Source organism: Peromyscus maniculatus, chromosome 5 (assembly GCF_049852395.1).
Source record: "Peromyscus maniculatus bairdii isolate BWxNUB_F1_BW_parent chromosome 5, HU_Pman_BW_mat_3.1, whole genome shotgun sequence".
Taxonomy (NCBI): domain Eukaryota; kingdom Metazoa; phylum Chordata; class Mammalia; order Rodentia; family Cricetidae; genus Peromyscus; species Peromyscus maniculatus.
Window position 1 is genome coordinate 77,615,940 of NC_134856.1, and position 21,336 is coordinate 77,637,275.

The 21,336-nt window shown below is 42.7% G+C and overlaps 1 protein-coding gene and 1 pseudogene across 3 annotated transcripts in view; both read left to right on the forward strand.

Annotated features, from left to right (window-relative positions):
* The window catches only part of St8sia6 (ST8 alpha-N-acetyl-neuraminide alpha-2,8-sialyltransferase 6), a 237,710-nt gene that overhangs the window by 203,826 nt on the left and 12,548 nt on the right, over positions 1–21,336 (forward strand). For all 3 annotated transcript variants that reach the window (XM_076572698.1, XM_006989947.4, XM_076572697.1), the window contains one exon: positions 18,360–18,504. In XM_076572698.1, coding sequence (XP_076428813.1) covers positions 18,360–18,504 — 145 coding nt within the window. The remainder of the gene's footprint in view (positions 1–18,359; positions 18,505–21,336) is intronic.
* LOC102904793 (CCR4-NOT transcription complex subunit 9 pseudogene) lies at positions 14,146–16,044 on the forward strand (annotated as a pseudogene).

The window sequence follows — 21,336 nt, forward strand, 5'->3', positions numbered from 1 at the left end:
GAAAAGGAAATAGCATCAATATAAAATAAACCAAACTATTTCTCTTTTAAAAAAAATGTTTCACAGGGCCAGGGAATTGGCTCAGTGGGCAAAACGTACTTGGTGAACAAGCTAAACCATCTTAGTTCAAATCCCCAGAAGCCATGTAAGCCAACTGGACCCATTGGCATGTTTATATGATCCCAGTACTCCCGTGGTGAGATGGGAAGAGGAGACAAGAAAATCTCCCTGGAAGCTTGAGGTACATCTACTCTAGAATGTGCAGCACAGGGGAAATGAGAGAACCCACGTCAAAACCAAGCGGAAGGTAACGACCAACAGTTGAGGTCATCCCCGGGCTTCTCTCTACATACGCGCTGTGGATTGTGTGTGTTCTCACATGCAAACACACACACACACAGAGAGAGAGAGAGAGAGAGAGAGAGAGAGAGAGAGAGAGAGAGAGAGAGAGAGAGAGAGAGAGAGAGAGAGAGAGAGAGAATAGCTTTAAAAGAATGCTTTGCAGAATAGCACATTGGTGTCAATTGACTCAGCATTAAAATAATTGAATTCTTCACAGGACAGGACTTCATTCAGGATGGCACATAGTGCCGAGTCCAGGACAGCAAAACAACAATAACAACAGAACATTTCTTAGTCCCCCTTTTCTTTCCCTAAAAAAACTCCTTAAGTAAAACTGTGAACTCTGTCAGCAAAAGTCCAGCACACACGGCTTCTTCTTTTTTTCTTTCATTGAAAATAGATTTTTTTTTTCATACAAGATAGTCTGATCACAGTTTCCACAGTTTCCTCTCTATCTACTCGTCCCTGTTCCTCCTCCCGTTTGTATCCACAGGCATCTATGGAATAATAATAAAATAAAATAAGATATAAAACCGAACAAATCACAATAGGCAAAACAACACAAACAGAAGGAAAAGATCCCAAGAAAAGGCACAAGAAACAAAGACCCATTTGTTCACACATTCAGGAATCCACAACCAGAAGCCATAATCTACCTACCTACCTACCTACCTACCTACCTCTCTCTCTCTCTCTCTCTCTCTATATATATATATATATATATATATATATATATATATATATATATATATATATAATCTATCTATCCATTCACACACAAAAACCATAGAGTTAAAAAAATAGATAAATAAAATATAAGTAAAAGTTAAATTAAAACAAACAAAAAGTGCTGGGGTAAAATTCTGAGACAAGGAACCTCCAAAGATACCCTTGAGTTTGTTTTCTGTTGGCCGTCTACTGCTAGGCATGTGATCTACCCTTAAGAGTAGTTTGTGCCCCAGTGAGACTCCCTTGGCAAAACGAATTCTTTTTTATGGAATAATTTTAGAGAGTCATTAAAGTGGATCCCAGGGCTTTTATAACAATTGTACCCAAAGGTGAATTTTTGGGATTCAGTTACCTGACTTTTTTTTTCATGGTGTCACCTAGATAGCTTTTTTCTTTTCAACTTTCTCTTTATTTATTCTTTGTGTCTTTCACATCATGCATCTTAATCCCATTCATTTCCCTATCCCTTTGTATCTGTCCTCTGCTCTTGCAACCTCCCCCACAAAATAAAATAAAATTTAAGAGAAAAAAAATAAGAAAAGAAAAAAGGAAAAATCTCGTCATGGAAGCTATAGTGTAACACAGTAAGTCACTCAGTAAACCCTTTTGTCCATATATCTTTACTTGCAAGTGTTCATTACAAAGAGTCATTGATCTGCTTTGAGGCCTCGGGTTTCACTTGTAATGATTACTATTTGGAGATAGCTCCTTGGTTAGGCTTCCAGACAAGTGTCCACTTCTTTCAGTTCTAGCACCTTATCTGAGACCCTATGCATTCCTCACTCCCGAGAGTTCATATGTGTGTTGGGCATGCTGTGTTTCTATGTAGGCACCTAGTGCTAAGAACTTGCCTCTGAGAGCTGCCTTCCTTGTGTCCCATGTCTGTATATATGTTGTATTTCTATTTTCATTGTGTCCCATGTCTGTATATATGTTGTATATCTATTTTCATTGTGCCCCATGTTTGTATATATGTTATATATTTTTTTGTTCAATTCTAGAAAGTATTTCATTTTCTTCATTTCTGTCTTAACCTATTTTTTGTTGAGTAGAGAGTTGTTCAGTTTCCATGAGTTTGTAGGCTTTCTGTTGTTTCTTTTGTTGTTGATATCCAGCTTTAGTTCATGGTGCTCAGATAGGATACAAGGTGTTATTTCAATTTTCTTGTATCTGATGAGACTTGCTTTATGTCCAAATATGTGGTCAGTTTTGGAGAAAGTTGCATGAGGTGCTGAGAAGAAGGTATATTCTTTTGTGTTTGGGTGAAATGTTCTGTAAACATGTTAAGTCCATTTGGTTTATAATGTTAGATCCAGCATTTCTCTGTTGAGTTTTTTTCTGGATGACTTTATCTATTGGCTATTGGTGAGACTAGGATATTGAAGTCTCCCACTATCAGTGTGAGAGTCAATATGTGATTTAAACTGTAGCAGTGTTTCTTTTATAAACTTAGGTGCCCTTGTGTTTGGAGAATAGATGTTAAGAATTAAAATGTCCTCTTGGTGATTTTTTTCCTTTGATGAGTACATAGTGTCCTTGCTATTTCTCTGATTAGTTTTGGTTTCAAGTCTATTTTGCCAGATACTAAAAAGGCTATAACAGCTTTCTTCTTAGGTCCATTTTCTTGGAATATCTTTTTCCATCTTCTTACCCTATAGTGATGTCTAATGTTTCTTGGATACAGCAGAAGAATGGATCCTGCTTTCACATCAATTCTGATAGTCTGTGTCTTTTTATTGAGGCCATTGATATTGGGAGATAACAGTGACCAATGATTGTTGATTCTTATTATTTTGTTGGTGGTGGTGGTGGTAGTAAGTTGTGTGTGTGTGTGTGTGTGTGTGTGTGTGTGTGTGTGTGTGTGTGTGTGTGTCTATTTCCCTTCTTTTGACTTTGCTGGTCTGGTGTTATTTATATTCCCTATGTTTTCTTGGATGTAGCTAATCTCTTTTCATTGGAGTTTCCCTTCGATCACCTTCTGTAGACTTGGATTTGTAGATAGATGCTGATTAAATTTGGTTTTATCTTGGAATGCCTTTCTTTCTCCATGTCCATGACTGAACATTTTCCTGGGTGTAGCATACTGGATTGGCACCTGTGATCTCTTTTAATCTGCTGATAATTTGTCTGGGCCTGTGGTAATTTGAATGTAATTGGCCCCCATAAGATCATAGGGAGTGGCACTGTTAGGAGGTGTGACTTTATTGGAGTAGGTATGGCCTCACTGGGGGCAGGCCTTGAGGTCTCCTATATTCAAGCTATGCCCAGTTTTGACCACTTCCTGTTGCCTGCGGGTCAAGATATAGAACTCTTGGCTCCTTTTCCAGCACCATGTCTGCCTGCACATCACCGTATCACACCATGATGATAATGGACTAAGCCTCTGAAAGTGTATGCCACCCCAATGAAATGTTTTTCTTTTATAAGAGTTTGGAGGCTGTGTGTTGCCTAGTAGGGAATGTTTCAGAGATCCTGCTTAGTATGGCTACTGGGGGCTCTGGGTACAATGTGTCTCTAGGTATTAGGAGATGATGCTTAGCAATGAGGATAGGTTGAGGGTGTTGGAAGGGTCCACAGGAGGGAGGAAAGCAGGGTGTTTCCCCCCAGGATCTACTTACTCCCATGGGAATGGGGCAGAGAGTGAAGAGAGGCCACAGCAGGTAGTCTCCTATTGAGCTGGGGATGAAACTGGGGGGTTGAATTTCGAGGGAAGGAAAGAGAGTGAAGATCTGAAGCTAGCCTACATCACTGCCCTATCTGCTTTGCTGGCCTGTGTGGCTGGTGGATTCCCAGGAAAGGCCTGCTGGATGGGGAGCTGGAATAAGAGGATGAATGTGAGAGGGGAGGTTAGAAGAGATCTATGTGGCCTTCTGTGGATGGGGTGGGGCGGGAAGAGAGCAGAGGGTGCAGTAGTGGTCTGTGGCAGAGCTAGAGTGAGCCTGGGAGATTGGATTTGGAGGACAGGTGAAGATCTGCAGTCACAAATGACTTCTTTACATCCACTTCACACCCCAGCCTCGGTAACGACCTGGATTTGTTTGGTCTGGAGACTGAAGTACACCTCAAGACTCATCTTGGTTGGTTTTGTATTTTTAGGCTTGCTTTTCCTCACTTACGTAATTCACAGTTGACTTTAACAGTTTGTCAATAGCAGGGGACAAACAAGCAATGGCAACACTGGGGATGTTCTACAGAGTTCCATTCAGCATCAGCACCGGCTCTGAGCCCTTTCCAAAAGGTATCTGAAGCCAGCCAGGCTGCTGAATCTCTTTCCTGTTTTCAATGACGTTACAGCTCTGCTCCTCCTTTCTGCTTGTGCTGGGTGCCCTGTTTAGTGCAGTATGAATTAAAGCTGTAGTAAGTCACCAGCTTTGTTGTGGGCTGAAGACGACTCTGCTCTCTCATGTCTCCATCTTCCCTGGAGGCCGTGGGGATGTCAGCTGGAAGCTCAGGCTTGGTCCTGGCTGTCATTGCCAGTTTCTATGCAATCACCAAATGTTACCTGTTTCTTACTCTTAATATGTTTCAAATACGTACAACCCCCCTCTTCTTGTCTTCTTCAACATAAAATTTTAATTCACCATATTGTTCTGGTTCTGATTCATTCAACCTCCAGCCATTTGCTTAAATATTAAATCTGATAAAAATTTAAAAAATATTTCATCACAGTTTCCAAAATCTCTCAAGATGTATTTTCCCCATGAAATCAAAGTCAGTCCATGTCTTATGGCAGTGACCAGGTGGGCCGTCTGTGACTTTTCTCTCTGTGTGTTTGTTTCTGCTATGGTTTTATCTGTACACCTGTGAGACAGCATTGAGAAGGAGGGAAGGATGTAATGACATCGGCTTGGCCACCTGGGTTCAAATCCTAGTCAGGCTAGCCGTGTGAACCCAGACTGGTCACTCCACCTCCAACTTGGCTTCTGCATCTGAAACTGGGGCAAAGAAGGTGATGACAAGTTTTTCCCTTCCGCAGCTGTTTTGAGGATTAAATAAGTTAATATCGTAAAAGCTTGGAGGAATTCTGTTTGTATTTGCTATTATCATCTGTTTACATAGAGGAGCCTCGGGCTCGTATTCCTTCTCTTCCTGTTCTTGCCTGGGTGTCTGTGGTGTCTCCTCCTGCTCTTCTGTGTTTGCTTCTGCCTGTGTAGAACTATGGTTCTAAACGTGTTTCTATCTCTCTGTTTCATGTGTGGCGTGTCTCTCTTGTCTCTGTGTGATGCCTTTGATCCTCCGCTGCTTTTCTTGGTACTTTCTTTCTCTAACTCTTCCCGTGTCTCTCCGTTTTCCTTCTCTGTCTTGTGCTGCGCCCATCCGTATCTTTTCCATCTTGAGTCCTCTACAGTTTTGGTTTGCTCTACCCATCTTCTGCCCTTAACAGAGCGGAATATTTAACAGCCCAAATAAAAACCTCCTGCATTCATTAAAGTGTTTTTCTATTACCTTTTCAAAAATTTATTAAGTTTATGAATACAGTACTCTCTATGACTCTCTGGGGAGGAGAATCAAATTGTTCTTTGCTTACACAAGCGTCTATTGATTTTCTTCCCTGTGGTTCTTGACCCTTTGGAGGAAAAGGAGATTGCTCATTTGGCTGACCTTTCCTGCTAACCATAGTTAACAAACCATTCATCACTTCACTTGCTCTGCTCTGGTTGGGGCTTCTTCTGTTTTTCTTTTCATCCAAATTGTTCTGTGACAGGTGCAAGATGGAGACAGAGATGGGCTTGACAGGTTCCCTGTCCCAGAGCAGCCCAGGAATGGGAGGTACTCTTGAAGAGTATTTGTGAGAGAGCCTAGAACAATGGTTCTCAACCTGTGGGTCATAACCCCTTTCAGGGTTGCATATCAGATATTTACATTACGATTCATAACCATAGCAAAAGCAGTTATGAAGTAGCAGAGAACATGATTTTATGGTTGGGGATCACCACAACCTGAGGAACCGTATTAAAGAGTCACAGCCTTAGGAAGGTTGAGAACCACTGCGCTCAAACTCTTGTCACTCAGCAGTTTCCTTGTCCCCTAGCATCCTTTATCCTCTGTCTTTGTTTTCTGAACTCAATAAGTGTTCCTCAGACCTGTGTCTTCTCCTCTTTGTACCCTAAACCACTTACTTGGTGTCAGCTAAGGCTTGGAAAACTTTTTTAAAAGATTTATGCGTAGAAGTGCTTTGCTCACATGTGTGTCTCTGTATCACGTGTGTGTAGTTCCCACAGACAGACCTGTGAGCAAATTCATGGTGCCCACAGAGGTCAGAAAGAGTGTCAGATCCAATGGAACTGGAATTATGGATGGTTGTAAGTAACCACATGGGTGCTGGTTCTCTGGAAGAGCACTCAGTGCTCTTGACTGCTAAGCCATCTCTCCATCCCCACCCAGGGAAAAAAAAATTTATTAGTGTGTGTCATTGTGCAAAGTGATGGACTTCATAAGGATACTTTTGTTCAAGTCTATCATGTTCTCTGTTTTCAGTCCCCTTTAATCTTTCCTGCTAATCTTCTTTCTCTTCCACCCCTGTCTATTTCCATGGTATATGTATGCGTGTGTATCTGTGCATATAAATATCATTCGCATACAGTACAGGTTCCACGTATAAAAGAAAAACATGATTTGTTTTTTCTGGGTCTGGCTTATCTTGCTTACGACAACAACATACAGTGTTATCCATGTCCTGCACATGGTACAATTTCTTTCTTCTTTTTGAATAAAACCCCACTGTGTTTGTATGCCACATTTTCTGTATCCATTCACCGGTTGATGGACACCTAGGTCGGTTCCAACTTGGCTATTGTTAGTGGTGATGCAATAAACACAGATGAGCTATTATCTCTGCCGCATGCTGACTTAGACTCCTTTGGATGTATTTCCAGGAGCAGCTTAGCTTGATTACTTCCCTGCTGGTGGGAATGCAAACTTGTCCAGGTTATGGAAATCAGTATGGAGGTTCCTAAAAAGAAAAAAGGAAAAAGAAAACTGAAAATGCAATCCTGTAAATGTTTGATTGGAAGGTTTTCTTGCAGCAGCCTGACAGTCACTTCCTTTCTCTGGTCTCTTGTTGCTTTCTATCCTCTGACAACATGGAGTATTGTCCCGAGCCCAGGCCATTAGTTCAACAAATGTATACTGAGGCTCTGATCTGCCGGATGGTGTCTGTACCTTTATGAGGTCTTTCCCTGAGCCCCAGTTTAGTGGTGGGGCTTTAACCAGGCAGCATCAGGCCTTCTCACCTCAATCTCTATTATGTCAAATGACACCAACATGCTAATTACAGCCCCCTTATGTAAGCAAGCGCCCAGAAGGCAGGTCATGTTTTATCCATGTCCGCATTTAATAATTTGCAAGTTCTAATTCCCATGGCCTCGGGCTCTGGAGATTACCTGCTGGCTGCCCAGTAAGATGTGTGCTGGATCGCTGCCATGCACTGACCCTTGTTCTCGTCAGCTCCAGCAGCTGTAACAAAATACCACAAACTGAGGAGTTTAAGCAGCACTTATCCCTCACAGTTCCAGAAGCTGCTAGTCCAAAATCAGAGTGCCAGCATCGCTCTGTTAAGGTCAAATTAGGTCCCTTCTCTGGGTAGCACAGGGAACCAACTTCATATTCTTACAGCTCCATCTTCATAACCTCATCTATCCATAGTCAACTTCCAAAGACTCTTTCTCCTAATACCAAAAGGCTATAATTTCCATATTCACATTTTGGGGGGATTCATGCACTCAGATCCCACCCTCTTCATTCTGTACCTTGAGGCTTCGTGGGTTCATGTATTCTTCTTTTGTATTACAATCTTTCAAATATTCAAAGATAGCTATTGTGGCTCCAGTGTGGATATGGGGAATTCACTTGCCTTGGATTTTAGCCTGCTCTCTCCAGACAGGCCTTGGCTAATGTGCCTTCCAAAGAAAAGCTTCCCAACAGACCCTACACAGCAACCGAGGTTCATCATAGTAGAAGGTTTCATTCCCTATCCTCCTAGCTGATGTTCCTTTAATAATGCAGTTTCAGACCACATTCAAGTTTAATAATGACCTACAACGCTGATTTACAGCAAGACAGCTAAAAAACCTGCCTGTCTTCTGCATTCCCAAACTGACCTCAGAGATTACTTAGTGTCAGCCTCCAGGGCTAAGTTCTTCCTTTGTCCTACCTTCCCTGCATCTCATCCCACCCCACTGCACACACAGACACACATACAGACACATAGTCCCCTCAGTCCTGAGCCATGAGGCCTGTGTGTAGAGGCCAGGCAGGAGTTCCTTGCATAATTTATGTGGCTTGAATTGAAGTAAGAAAGCCCTTTGAGTTCATGTGGATCTCTTTACTTTTAGGAGGTTCTTCCAAACATGAACTTGAAGATTCTAGAACAATCTATTGAGACACAGAAGTTTAGACCAGAGAAGAAGTGTATGCATGTAAATTTTCTCTAGTTTCTTTGCAGGGCACATTGCACACCGTGGTTTTAGGTAGGCAGTGGTTTGTAGAATATAGGCTTGAGTTTGGGGTTTTAATCTCAGCTTTGTCATTTACTTCCTTATAATGAACTCATCCTTGTAATTCTCCTTAATAGCCTCTGAACACTGTAAAGACAGAGACAGTGATGTTTTATTTACCAATGTACAGACAGCCTCTTACAATACTAAAGATTTAATAGGTGCTAAATACATCTAGGAATGAATGAAAAGAATGATTGCTCAATGTGCAAGACCAAATGAATGTAATTTGTGATTTCCTTAACCTTGGGAGCTTTTAATTGCCCTCCTCTGTAAAAACAGTATTAACTGTATACAGTTTGTAGGGTCTCTGTTGGACTTAAACGTGGCACAAAACTGGCACAGGGTGAGACCTCACTGAACGTTTGCTATGATACTGGTGGGTTATTATTGGTCAGTCAATGAACTGTAGGTAGTCTTTGGTGAGGTGGGGGCAGGCAACAAGAAAGGGGCATCAGTACATTTCTGCTCATTATAAATTGAAAGAAATGGAAAGATGGGCTGGACCGACTGCTCAGCGGCTGAGGGGTCTTGCTGCTCTTGCAGAGAACCCAAATGTGGCTCCCAGTTTCCACATGGCAGCTCACAACCTTCTGTAACTCCAGATCAACGCTCTCTTCTAGTCTTTGCTTGCACAAATAGCAGGCACACAGACATCCATAGATTAAAAAAAATTTTTTTAAATCTTTTTTTTAGTAAGAAAAGTAGAGAAAATAAACAGAAGAGAAGCAGACGGAGGATTGCTTGCCCTAGATGAGGGCAAAATGAAATTGGATTATTAGTTATCAGTGGTTAGAGTGGTAAATAATAAATCTTCTGCCTTTGTTTGGATCGTTATATTTTAACCCCCCGCCCCTTAAGACTCTCATTAGAATTATAGAGAAGGAGTGAATCCTGGGAATGTAGCTTTTTTTAAGACCTAGAAGGAGCCTGCAGCCTTTTCCTCACCCTAAGTGGCCCGCATCTCATTAGGGAATCTCACAGAGCAGCAACCAGAAGGGAAGCGGGGGAGCCCTGGGCCCAGGCTGGAAGGTCATTAGTATGCAGACTGTCCTGTACTGTCCTGCCCACCGTCAGCCCTAAGGAGGGACAGTAAAGGTTTTTCACAGGAACTCAAGCAGTATTCCTCTTAGAACTAAAGGAGAATTTTGTTTGAGATTCCATCCAACTAATATAATAAAATAAAGCAAAAAAAAAAAAAACAATAAAATAAAATAGAAGGAAGCAGCACCTCTGATGGAGAGGAAAAGGCATCTCAACCATCTTGAAGACATACATTCTTTTCTCAAAAGCATATATGAGGCCGTCTGAGAAGTAAAGATAAGTTTTTACATTTTCAGAGTTCATCTTTAGAGAGCAAGGCTATACATGTTTGGCTGGGTTTTCCAGGGCAAAATTCTGCTGAGGAACTCATGATTGACCTTTCCTGACTCCTGGAAACTCACATGCTCCAGGTGGGGAGGGCAGCATGCTCTCTTTTCTTTAAATTTTGTATGGAGGGAGGAGCTGTAGGTGGCCCCCAGCAAGAGTGTAGGGCACAGTGACAGGGTCACCTGACAATTTTATACGGGCCTCTGTGCCTTCTCCATGTGAAACCAGAACTCAGGTGTTGCAGTTATAGACAGAGAGTTTGGGGGCATTTAACACGCTGAAGCTGTACAGTGGCCTATAAGGCATGCCTGGATAAGCTTGCAGCAAGGTGAATTGCTGCCAGCATGAGTTTGTGAGTACCTGTTCCCTCATGGTAATGCTTTGAAATGTGTCCCCCAAAGAAGATGCTCAATCCAGGAAGCATAAGGAGCACCAGCATTTCTCCCTAATTTTTATATGTTCTGCTACACTGGAGAGAATATCATCAGATAGTTTTAGTTGCTCACAATCTACATTTCTTGGCTTTCCCTTCTTCTCCCTCTCTTCTTCCCATTTCCTCTCCAAGATTTTACTGTGTAGCCCATGCTGGCCTCAAACCTACCACATAGCCAGGCTTGGACTGCCTAATCTGTCATAGCCTCCTGGGTGCTGGCATTGCAGGGCTAAGCCAGAGTGCTTGGCTCACTTCTCTATCAACGGCAGCATGCTTTCTTGTTGGACTGTCTTTGGCTTGCCAGTCCCCAAATAAAGACATGGAGACTTGTTATTAATTATGAAAGCTTGGCCTTAGCTTAGGCTTTTTCTCAGCTAGCTCTTATAACTCAAATTAATCTGCTTCTATTAATCTACATTCTGCCACATGGCTCATTTACCTCTCCTCTGTACTGTACGTCTGACTCGTTTGGAGTCTCGCTGGTGTCTCCACCTTTCTTCTTCCCAGAGTTCTCTCTCTCCTCTGAAGTACTCCTATCCTGTTCCTGCCTAGCTATTGGCTATTCAGCTCTTTATTAAATCAATCAGAAGGTGCCTTGGCAAAGACACTTCATCACTGTGTACACAAATATTCCACAACAATCAACTGTATATAATAATGTATATATACATATTATTGTCTCTCTATATATACTATATATGTATATAATAATATTGTCTAGCACCCTTTCAGCTGTGGGACCTGAGTGGGATAGCATGAGTCTGCAAATGCTCAGGAAAGTACACCGGGCTTACAGGTGTGTGGCTCTTGACGTTTACTGTAGAAGGCTATGAAATCTCTCATGGCAGATGATAAGTAGCCCAGAAGTGATGTTCGACTTAACATCAGCAATAGTCTCCATTTCCACTTTTCACAAGAAAGGAAAAATCAGCAAGCCTATCTTGACACATGGTTGACTTCACATTACCCTTGATCAGGACTGACTTTTTTTTTAGGTGGATGGGAATGGAATAACAGTTTCTTTGTTGTTGTTTTGTTTTGTTTTGTTTTGTTTTGTTTTGTTTTGTTTTGTTTTGTTTGCCTTCTGGCTCCCTTCATGATTACAAGCAGCTTAGTTTAGTGCTACTTCTGGATGCGTCTCTTCTGCATAGACAAGCTGGGGTCAAACAAAGGATGCTTGGTTATCACTCTCTTATAGACCATGAGGGGTTTGTTAAGTCCTATAAGCCTAAAGGGAGGCATGGAAATGTTATTCTGTTATGATGATATTTTCTAGGAGAGCATTTTGCATCATTAGATGTTTATACTGGGCTTTTTCTTTGTTTTGTTTTTGTTTTGAAACAAGGCTTCACTATGCAACTCAGGCTGGCTTTGAACTCTCCATTCTCCTGATTGCTTGGCTTAGAGGAATGTACCACTAAATTACCATGCACCATGCATCTAATGATGATCATTTTTATTGTGATTTCCTAAAGAATGTAAGATCAATGGCTAAACAAATTTAGTACACACATGAAACAGAATACCAACCACTGCAGAAAGGAGAAGAAAAACACACATTGCTGAGTGGGAAGAAATCTTACACAAGAGCATATACAGTATTTGTATTCTCTAATAGTAGAACCAGTAGAAAGTGAAAAATTACCACAGAAGTGGTTGCCACTTGTCTTAGAGTTTTATTACTGTGAAAAGACACAATTACCACAGCAAATCTTATAAAGGAAAACATTTAATTGAGGCTGGCTTACAGGTTCAGAGGTTTAGTCCATTATCATCATGGTGGGAAGCATGGTGACATGCAGGCAGACATGGTACTGGAGAAGGAGCTGAGAGTTCTACATCTCGATCCACAGGCAACAGGAGGTTTTTGTGTGCTATAGTGGGTGTAGTTTGAGCATAGGAGACCTCAAAGCCCACCTCCACAGTGACACACTTCCTTTAACAAGGCCACACCTCCTAACAGTCCCACCCCTTATGGGCCAAACATTCAACAGGAGTCTGTGTGCCATACTGGGCATAGTTTGAGAATAGGAGACCTCAGACCCTGCCTCCACAGTGACACACTTCCTCAAACAAGACCATAGCTACTCCAACAAGGCCACACTTCCTAATAGTGCCACTCTCTCTGGGTCAAGCATTCAAACACATGAGTCTGTGGTGGCCATTCCTATTCAAACCACCATACCGCTGGGGTTGGAAGGTGTTGAAAGTTGAATCATAATAAGACCTGCAGTTTAGATTGATGGAAACATCTACAACAGTCAAAATGGACAGACAGAGATACAGTAGTGTATGTTTAGTAAAAAGTTCATTGTAGACTCTAGCTGGTGGGTACTCATTTTTCAATTTCCAACTTTCCTATAAGTTTAAAAATGTTATTATAATACACTTAAATAGTATAATCCCAGAAATACCTACTAATATAAAAAAATCACTAATGGGGAACTCTGACTAATGTTTGTGGTTTTGTTGTATTCTTTTTTTTTTTTTTTTTTTTTTTGGTTTTTCGAGACAGGGTTTCTCTGTGTAGCTTTGCGCCTTTCCTGGAACTCACTTGGTAGCCCAGGCTGGCCTTGAACTCACAGAGATCCGCCTGGCTCTGCCTCCCGAGTGCTGGGATTAAAGGCGTGCGCCACCACCACCCGGCTTGTAGTATTCTTGTAAGCACTGAATTCTTTAATAAATTACTTATCAAAAGTAAATAAGAATTTATTATATTGCCCTTTCTTAGGATACTGGATTAAGGAGACATTTAAAGTGATAAGTACATATGAAGTTTTGAGTTTGCAGAGTGACAAAGGAATAAAAAACTACTTAGTATTTTTATTTCCCTTGTTTTCATTGTCTTATTTGGTTTGGTTATCTTGGTGAACTATCTTCTAGAAATGTTAGATCCTAAGGGACAGAAAGTAATAAGCAGCTAACAGAAATCAACTAAGAAGTGTATAGCATTTTTATGAAGCAGGTTACCAGATGAGTGTTGTAGAAAAGCCTTGACCACTGGGCGGTGGTGGTGCCCGCCTTTAATCCTAGCACTCGGGAGACAGAGGTAGATGGATCTCTGTGAGTTCGAGGCCAGCCTGGCCTACAAAGTAAGTCCCAGGACAGGCACAAAGCTACACAGAGAAACCCTGTCTCAAAAAACCAAAAGAAAGGAAAAAAAAAAAGGAAGAAAAGCCTTGACCATAGGTACAAAAAACACTTTCCATACTCAGAGAATTGGTGGAATTCAGAAGGAGGGAATTTTAAATGAGCACAACATATTAGAGCATTGTGTTACTTCAAAAGCACAAAACTCAGTAGGAATGTGTCTAAAAGTGTGCGCTTTAGAATCGACCCAACAATAAAAATGTAGGACTGGAAGAGACCAGTTATAACGACTCTCACCACAGCCAGGTCCCACTGCAGAGACATGCCTTTTCTGCAGTGTGTGGTTGCGACTGCATACATAGTTCATAAGTAATATGGAAAAAGGACAAGTTTCAATAGTGATGAGATGACGAAAGTAATGAAAAGTGGGTGCTATTCGGGAAATACAAAAGGAAGAGGAAATCCTGCAGACGCTCACAAGGTTGAAAGGTTAATCGGTTTGCTTGGTCAGTTACTTTAAGAGTTCCTAAGAAGAGAGGGCTGCGAAGGGGGAGGAGCAAGCCGGAGGCGGATGGCGGCTCTTCATCACGGGCTGCACAACCACTGAAGCTGGGACGCGGGTCTGGCGCGTCCCTCCGGACGCCGCGTCCGTCCAGTGGAAGAAGGAGAGCGGTGGCTGCTCCCAACATGCACAGCCTGGCGACAGCAGCCCCTGTGCCTACTGCACTGGCCCAAGTGGACAGAGAGAAGATCTATCAGTGGATCAATGACCTGTCCAGTCCTGAGACGAGGGAAAATGCTTTGCTAGAGCTAAGCCAGAAGCGAGAGTCTGTCCCTGACCTGGCACCCATGCTGCGGCATTCATGTGGTGCTATTGCAGCACTTTTACAGGAAATTGTAAATATTTATCCAACTTCGACAGCACACCAGTCTAACAGAGTTTGCAATGCTTTAGCGTTGCTGCAGTGTGTGGTCTCACACCCGGAGACCAGGTCAGCTTTTCTTGCAGCACACATCCACTTTTTTTGTACCCCTTTTTGCACACAGTCAGCAAAACTCGTCCCTTTGAATATCTTCGGCTCACCAGCCTCGGAGTTATTGGGGCCTTGGTTAAAACAGACGAACAAGAAGTAATCAACTTTTTATTGACAACAGAAACCATCCCTTTGTGTTTGTGCATTATGGAATCTGGACGTGAACTTTCTAAAACGGTTGCCACATTTATCCTCCAGAAGATCCTCTTGGATGACACTGGTTTGGCCTATATTTGTCAGACATATGAGTGTTTTTCCCATGTTGCCATGATCTTGGGTAAAATGGCCCTGCAGCTATCCAAAGAACCGTCTGCCCGTCTACTGAAGCATGTAGTAAGATGCTACCTTCGACTCTCAGATAATCCCAGGGCACGTGAAGCACTCAGACAATGCCTCCCTGACCAGCTGAAGGACACAACCTTTGCCCAGGTGCTAAAAGATGGCACCACCAAGAAACGCTGGCTTGCACAGCTGGTGAAGAACCTGCAAGAGAGCCAGGTCACCGATCCGTGGGGAATCCCCCTGCCTCCTCAATGATCCCCTAAATTGGGGAGCAGGGGTGGAACCTGTGAGGAAAACAGCTCAGGTTTTATTGCCGACTGGGAATAGACAACCTCAATGCTGAACCGCACTGGAGAAAAGGGGCAAGGTACCCCGCTGAGGTGTGTGGGCTGACTGGAGGTCAGCAGAGGATCCCCCTGCTGCTCCCAGGAATTGGGCTGACACAGCAGTCTGCCACCACAGCCCCAGGAGGGTGTCAACACCAGGAAATGCTGTATTTGCAGCATGCCCAAGATGACTCTGCTCCTGAACCTCTACCTAGCCACTGGTGGAGGAGACAGGGTCGTAGGAGTAATGCTCTAGCTCTAGGCATGGTGAGCGCCTGGGACCAAGCCTTGTGGTTTTTTTTTTTACTTTGCCTTCCTAGAAGACTCAAGAAGTGTCTCTTAATTCTCTCTCTCAGTATTTGTTTACTTTGGGTTTTTGTTTTTAATCTCAAGAGAGAAGTGTGTTTAATGGACACAAGCTGTAGTTTTCAGCATAACTTTGTCAATTGGCACTGTTTACAAGTCTGTGAGCTGCATTAGTTCAATAAAAAGTTGGTCTGAAAAAAAAAAAGAGTTCCTAAGAAAGTGAACAGAGAAAACAGACTTCAGCAAAAAGATAGCTTAGTTGTGTAAATAGAAGTGTCCCCTGACTTTAAGGTTGATTAATCCTGGAATAATTATTAAGAAATACTTTGACATCTACAGCCCTGAAGAATTGCATAAATAACATATAAGACATGAAAATTTGACACTGGGCTGTGCTATAATAACCAGGACTTCTAAATTGGATAGCAATTGACATCTTTCTGGGATTTCTACTAGCAATGGCCACCTTGAAATTGTTCCACTCAAAAATCACTGTACCTCTCGATTGTTCTCAAATAAATGGTGATACATTATTGCTTAGGTGACTGTAATGCTACTTAGCTTAGTTTTCCTAATCTCATAATTATTACAAAACAATTGTTGAGTTCTACTTTCATTTCTTGTACTGTTTTCATGATCTCCCCCAACTGTGTTTTCTTGATCTTCATTAGGGCCTTTATACATATCCACTCTAAAGTCCTTGAACATACTCATAATTCTATTTTGAAGTACTTACCTTATGTCTCAGCTAAGTTGCTTTGCTCAGGGCCTATTACAATAGGCCTCACGGTCCCCTAGGTCCTCCCTGCAGCCCCTGTCAGCCAGTCTTCCTAGCCCACCATCACCCCTTTGTGATTGACCCCCTGCCACCGAGCAGGGCTGCGCTCCACCCTCAGCTGCCACTCTTAGCTAGTGTGTTTCTGGGGGCGGCATGTTGTCTTGGCTGTTCACCTTTGAGTCTCTGTCCTGGGGTCTAGGCATCTGGAGTTGTAGTGACTGTGGTATATATCTTGATGTAGATCTCTGGTTTCACCTCGATGGGTGGGTATTCTGCTCTCAGTCCCAGCCACGGGTGGCTGCTGTGGAGCCTTGTTAGAGAGTGATTCTGAGGGTTGGTGGGGAAGTCGCAGAGGAATGGAGATGGGCTAGAAGAAAGGGCTGAAAGGGTCTGTGGGAAAGAACTAGGAGGGCCCTGAGTCCTCACCACAAGGCCAAGTCCCGAGGGACAGAGGTGGGTTGGGAGGAGCTCAGGCAGGCCTATTGTAAAACAATGGTATAATATTTTCCACTGTTATCCTTGAGAGATCCATTTCAGATCCCACCCAACCTGTGCCTGTCTGAAACCCCAGATAGTGCTGGGCCTCAACTATATTATCGTATATGTATGTGAATAATATATATGTATGTTATGTGTGTGTATATATAGTATATTTATAGTAGATATGTATATATGGAATATATAGTATAGTACTGTATATGTTATATATATCATATGTGTACAAATAAATGGAATATATGGTATATACACAGTACTTATTGCATATACATAGTATATATGTATGTATAGACACATTGTTTATATATATATATATATATTACATATGAACAGTATTGTACACATATATGTTTAGTGTATAAGTTAGACACAGTAAGAGATTAACAATAGTAACTCATGATAAAATACAGTTAAGAATGAGACTAGACAATTGTTGTCATTAGGGCGTCATCCAGCAACCGCAGAGAGCCGATGCAGAGACCCACAGCCTAACACTAGGTGGAGTCAGGAGAACCCGGAAAAGAGGGGGAGGAAGGACTGTAGGGGCCAGAGGGGTTGAGGACACCATGAGAACACAGCCCACAGAATCACCTAAGCCGGATTCATAGGGGCTCACAGAGACCGAAGTAACAATCACGGACCCTGTCTGGGTCTGAGCTAGGTCCTCTGCATATACCTTATGATTGTATAACCTGGGGCTCCCAACAATGGGAATGGGGGTGTCTCTGACTCTTTTGCCTGTGCTTGGGACTCTTACTGGCTTGCCACAGCCAGCTGTGATATGAGGGTTTGTACCTGGTCTTACTGTATCTTATTAGGCCATGTTCAGTTGGTATCCCTGCAAGGCCTGATCTTTTTTTTTTTTTTTTTTTAAGGGAAACAGAGGAGGAGTTGATCTGGGAGAGAGAAGGAGGGGGGAGGGCCTGGGAGGAGTAGAGGGAGAGAAAACCATGGTAGGGATGTAAAGTATGAGAGAAGAGTAAAAGTTAAAAAATAAACAAAAACAAAAATCTGGGGCTAGAGAGCTGGCCCAGGGCTTAAGAGTGCTGGCTGCTCTACCAGAGGACCCAGGTTTGATTCTCAGCACCCACATGGCTACTCACAGCCATCTGCAACTTCAGTTCCAGGGGACCTGATGCCCCCTCCTGGCCTCTGCAAGTACTGTATGCAGATGGTGCCCAAACACACATGCAAATAAAACACCCGTGCATATACAAATAAAATGTAAAAAATAAAAAATAAAAATGCAGCCATAGCAATGTTTTGTACTAACGTCGTATGAAATGGGCTTGCCCTCTTGAAATTATCTTGGAGCAGAGTTTCTGTTGGACAGTTGAAACCTCCCAAAGCCTGACAGCGGTTAAGGGGACTGCTGGGATGGGTTCTCTCCTTTCTCTGCTTCTCTCGGCAATCTCATTGCAAGGAAGTTTTTCATCTCTGCAACTGTTGTGTTCAGAGCTGTTCCCTCTGTGGAGTGGGCTTCTCCCTGAGGGTGTGCACCCCACCCATCACCATGCCCCCACCCAGGGCTGCAGAGTGATGTCACGTCGGTGCCCAGCTTGTCTTCCTTTTGAACGCAGCAGCCCGATTCCTCGTTAGCTGCATCCACTGTCACGGCCATGTTTGGGGTCCTCGTCGGATTCCTCACCTTCCTTCCCTTCTCATCCCTTGTAGAGCAAAGCTGGCTTCCTGTTGTGACGCGGTTCAGAGCTTCGTGGTTTCCCAGAACAACACTCCACTGGGGACTAACATCAGCTATGAGGTGGAAAACAAGAGGCAAATCCCCATTCGAGAGAACCTTTTCCACATGTTCCCAGTGGTGAGTAAGGATGGCTTGAGGTTGTAACCTGGAGGAAGGAATGAGTAAGTTTAAAGCTACCATATTATGTTATGGCATATGGATCATGTAGAGTGGTGGGCCTGTTGCAGAATTCAGTTCTTTTATTTTTATCTATCTATCTATCTATCTATCTATCTATTTATTTTGGTTTTTTGAGATAGGGTTTCTCTGTGTAGTTTTGGTGCCTGTCCTGGAGCTTGTTCTGTAGACTAGACTGGCGTTGAACTCACAGAGATCCGCCTGGCTTTGCCTCCCGAGTGCTGGGATTAAAGGCATGTGCCACTGCCTCCTGGCCAGTTCTTTTAAATTTATATTATATCTCCTTGAGACTGAACCCAGGACTTTGCCCATGCTTGGCAAGGACTCTACCACTGAGCTACACCCCGAGTCCCTATGGAAACAATTCTGAATGCAGGGTGGCTCCCTAAGAAGAATGTTTATGTCATGAATGACAAGTTCTTTCAGCCCTCCCCGCTACCCCTGACTCTTCAGTGAATGAGCTGAGACATGGTGTTTCAGAGCTATATTGACTGGGACTGGGGAGGTAACTACCACATTTCCCCGGGGATCAGATTCTTTTGGTTGTCACTTTGGATGGCTAAGGCCATCCTTGTACAAAAGGCTTAAGTGATTTACCTTTGTGACGTGACAACATAGAAATTCATGGTCAGTTCATGTGATATCCACAAGACAAAGTTTATTGTCTACTGTGGTCACTGCTGTATTCCAAGCTCCTGGAACATTTCCTAGTGCATACACACTCACTACATGTCTGTAAATAAACATGAGTAAGCGACATGTACTCTGCTGCTCGGCACAGTGGGAAAATGTAATTTTCATGGAATACAAGTGCAGAATTGAGGAAGTTTTTGTCATGAGAATCATTTCATACCTTATGATCATAAATTCACAGGTGTCTTTTTTTTCATGATATTTAAAAATAGTCAGGCCAAATTGATATGAGCAGATGGGATCACTGTATCATCTATGCAGCTTGCTATCTGTAGACAGGTTTCATAATTAATTCCCCCTTTGTTAGATGTTTGACTTCTCAAAACTAGTTTATTGTGGCTCATGTAAGTTATTTCAGTAGTTTTGTGTCACAATTCAGAGAAAGAACAATTTGTTGAGAATAAATGAGAAATAACTGGAAAATGATAGACAAAAATACTGCAAATTTTCTGGATGGAAAGGGCAGAAAGGTGTCTCATAAAACAGAAAATATTTTCAAACAAAGACAAATCTGATGTTTTTAAATGAGTAACAAAAGAATGGAGTTTGTTGTAAGTATGTGTACTTCAAGAAAGTTTACAGCTGGGCAGTGGTGGCACATGCCTTTAATCCCAGCACTCGGGAGGCAGAGCCAGGTGGATCTCTATGAGTTCAAAACCAGCCTGGTCCACAGAGCAAGATTCAGGACAGGTACCAAAATGACACAGAAAAACCCTGTGGGGGGGGAGTTTACGAAAAAAATCTTAGTTAAATTTGGTAGTTTATGCATGTAATTCTTGCACTTGGGAGGCAGAGGCAGGAAGATCCTGAGTTTGAGGACAGCCTGGGCTACAAAATCAGACTATCTCCAAACACCAAGAAGTGGAGCTCCATACAGCTTAGTGGCAGAACTCTTGCACAGGAGGTACAAGGGTCTGAATTTCATCCCCTAACCACAAAAACAGGCCCAAAAAATCCAAAGCAAAAACAAGATCCTCATAAAACCTTTCTGTGATGCAATTGAAACTACCAATAAATGAAATCAGGCTAGTAACTAGATGTTTCTATGTTTGTGGGAAGCCTGGGAGAGTCGGGTAAGCAGCATCTCTCCATCCAGGCACATTTTGCAGGTGTTTGCTTTGCTTTCTGCCACCCAGTCCAGAGATGCCGCTGTGTATGCCTTTCACACAGCGTCCTGAAAAGAAGATGATGGAAGCTGGTAATTCTGTATATTAACAACTGAACTCATTTCGCATTATCCTGATTTTTGCTGTTGTTGTTGTTTGTTTTTAGTTGGCAAACAAGAAATTCTGCCGGGTGACCTGGGTAAAATGATGTCACCTTGTGTTGTTTCCACTGTCCCCTTCCATGGCTAGGATGAACCTCCTTCCTACCCTCCTTCCCATGGTCCACATGGTCTTCCTTGTTCCTCTGTGCCCACAGCTCCTAGGACCACCAGATGCTGAGCAGCTTGCCATAAAACCCTTCCATCAAAAAAAATGTGAAGTACTGCCTCTAAATGCTGGTTTATTTTAGGGGACACTGAGGTTTGTAATTTATTTCAGCTCCTACTGAACACCACCTCCCCAAACATACGGCTGTTTCTTCCCAGTTGACCAAGAAACCGGAGAAAACAGTCATTATTTTGAGGACTTAATTTGAGATGTGTTTCCCTTAGTAATCTTTTCCATTGTGCCATAAAGAGCATATTTGCATTATTGCATTCCACCCTGTCTATAAAATTCAGAATTTATTGAGAAACCATAGAGTAAAAACTCTGGAGCCATCCTGGGCTTGAATTTCGAAGATGAGAAATAGCTTTCACTATCTGTGAAGCATTCATTTAAAAGCCAGACACAATACGGGACCTTCTGGCTAGAGAGGCATGAACTGCCTCATAAACATGTTAATCCACTGGCTAGTAAGAAACTGTGGGCTGGGCAGCGGCCTGGAGCAGCCTAACTGGGTCATAGCCCGGTTCTGCCTGTCTAGAGCTGTTGCTTCAGCTTGCTCCTCTACTTTCCCATCTGTAAAATGCTCACACAGTGGTTGTATGAGTTAAATCTGCAAGTAAGTTGTACATGTGGAACAATGCCTCTC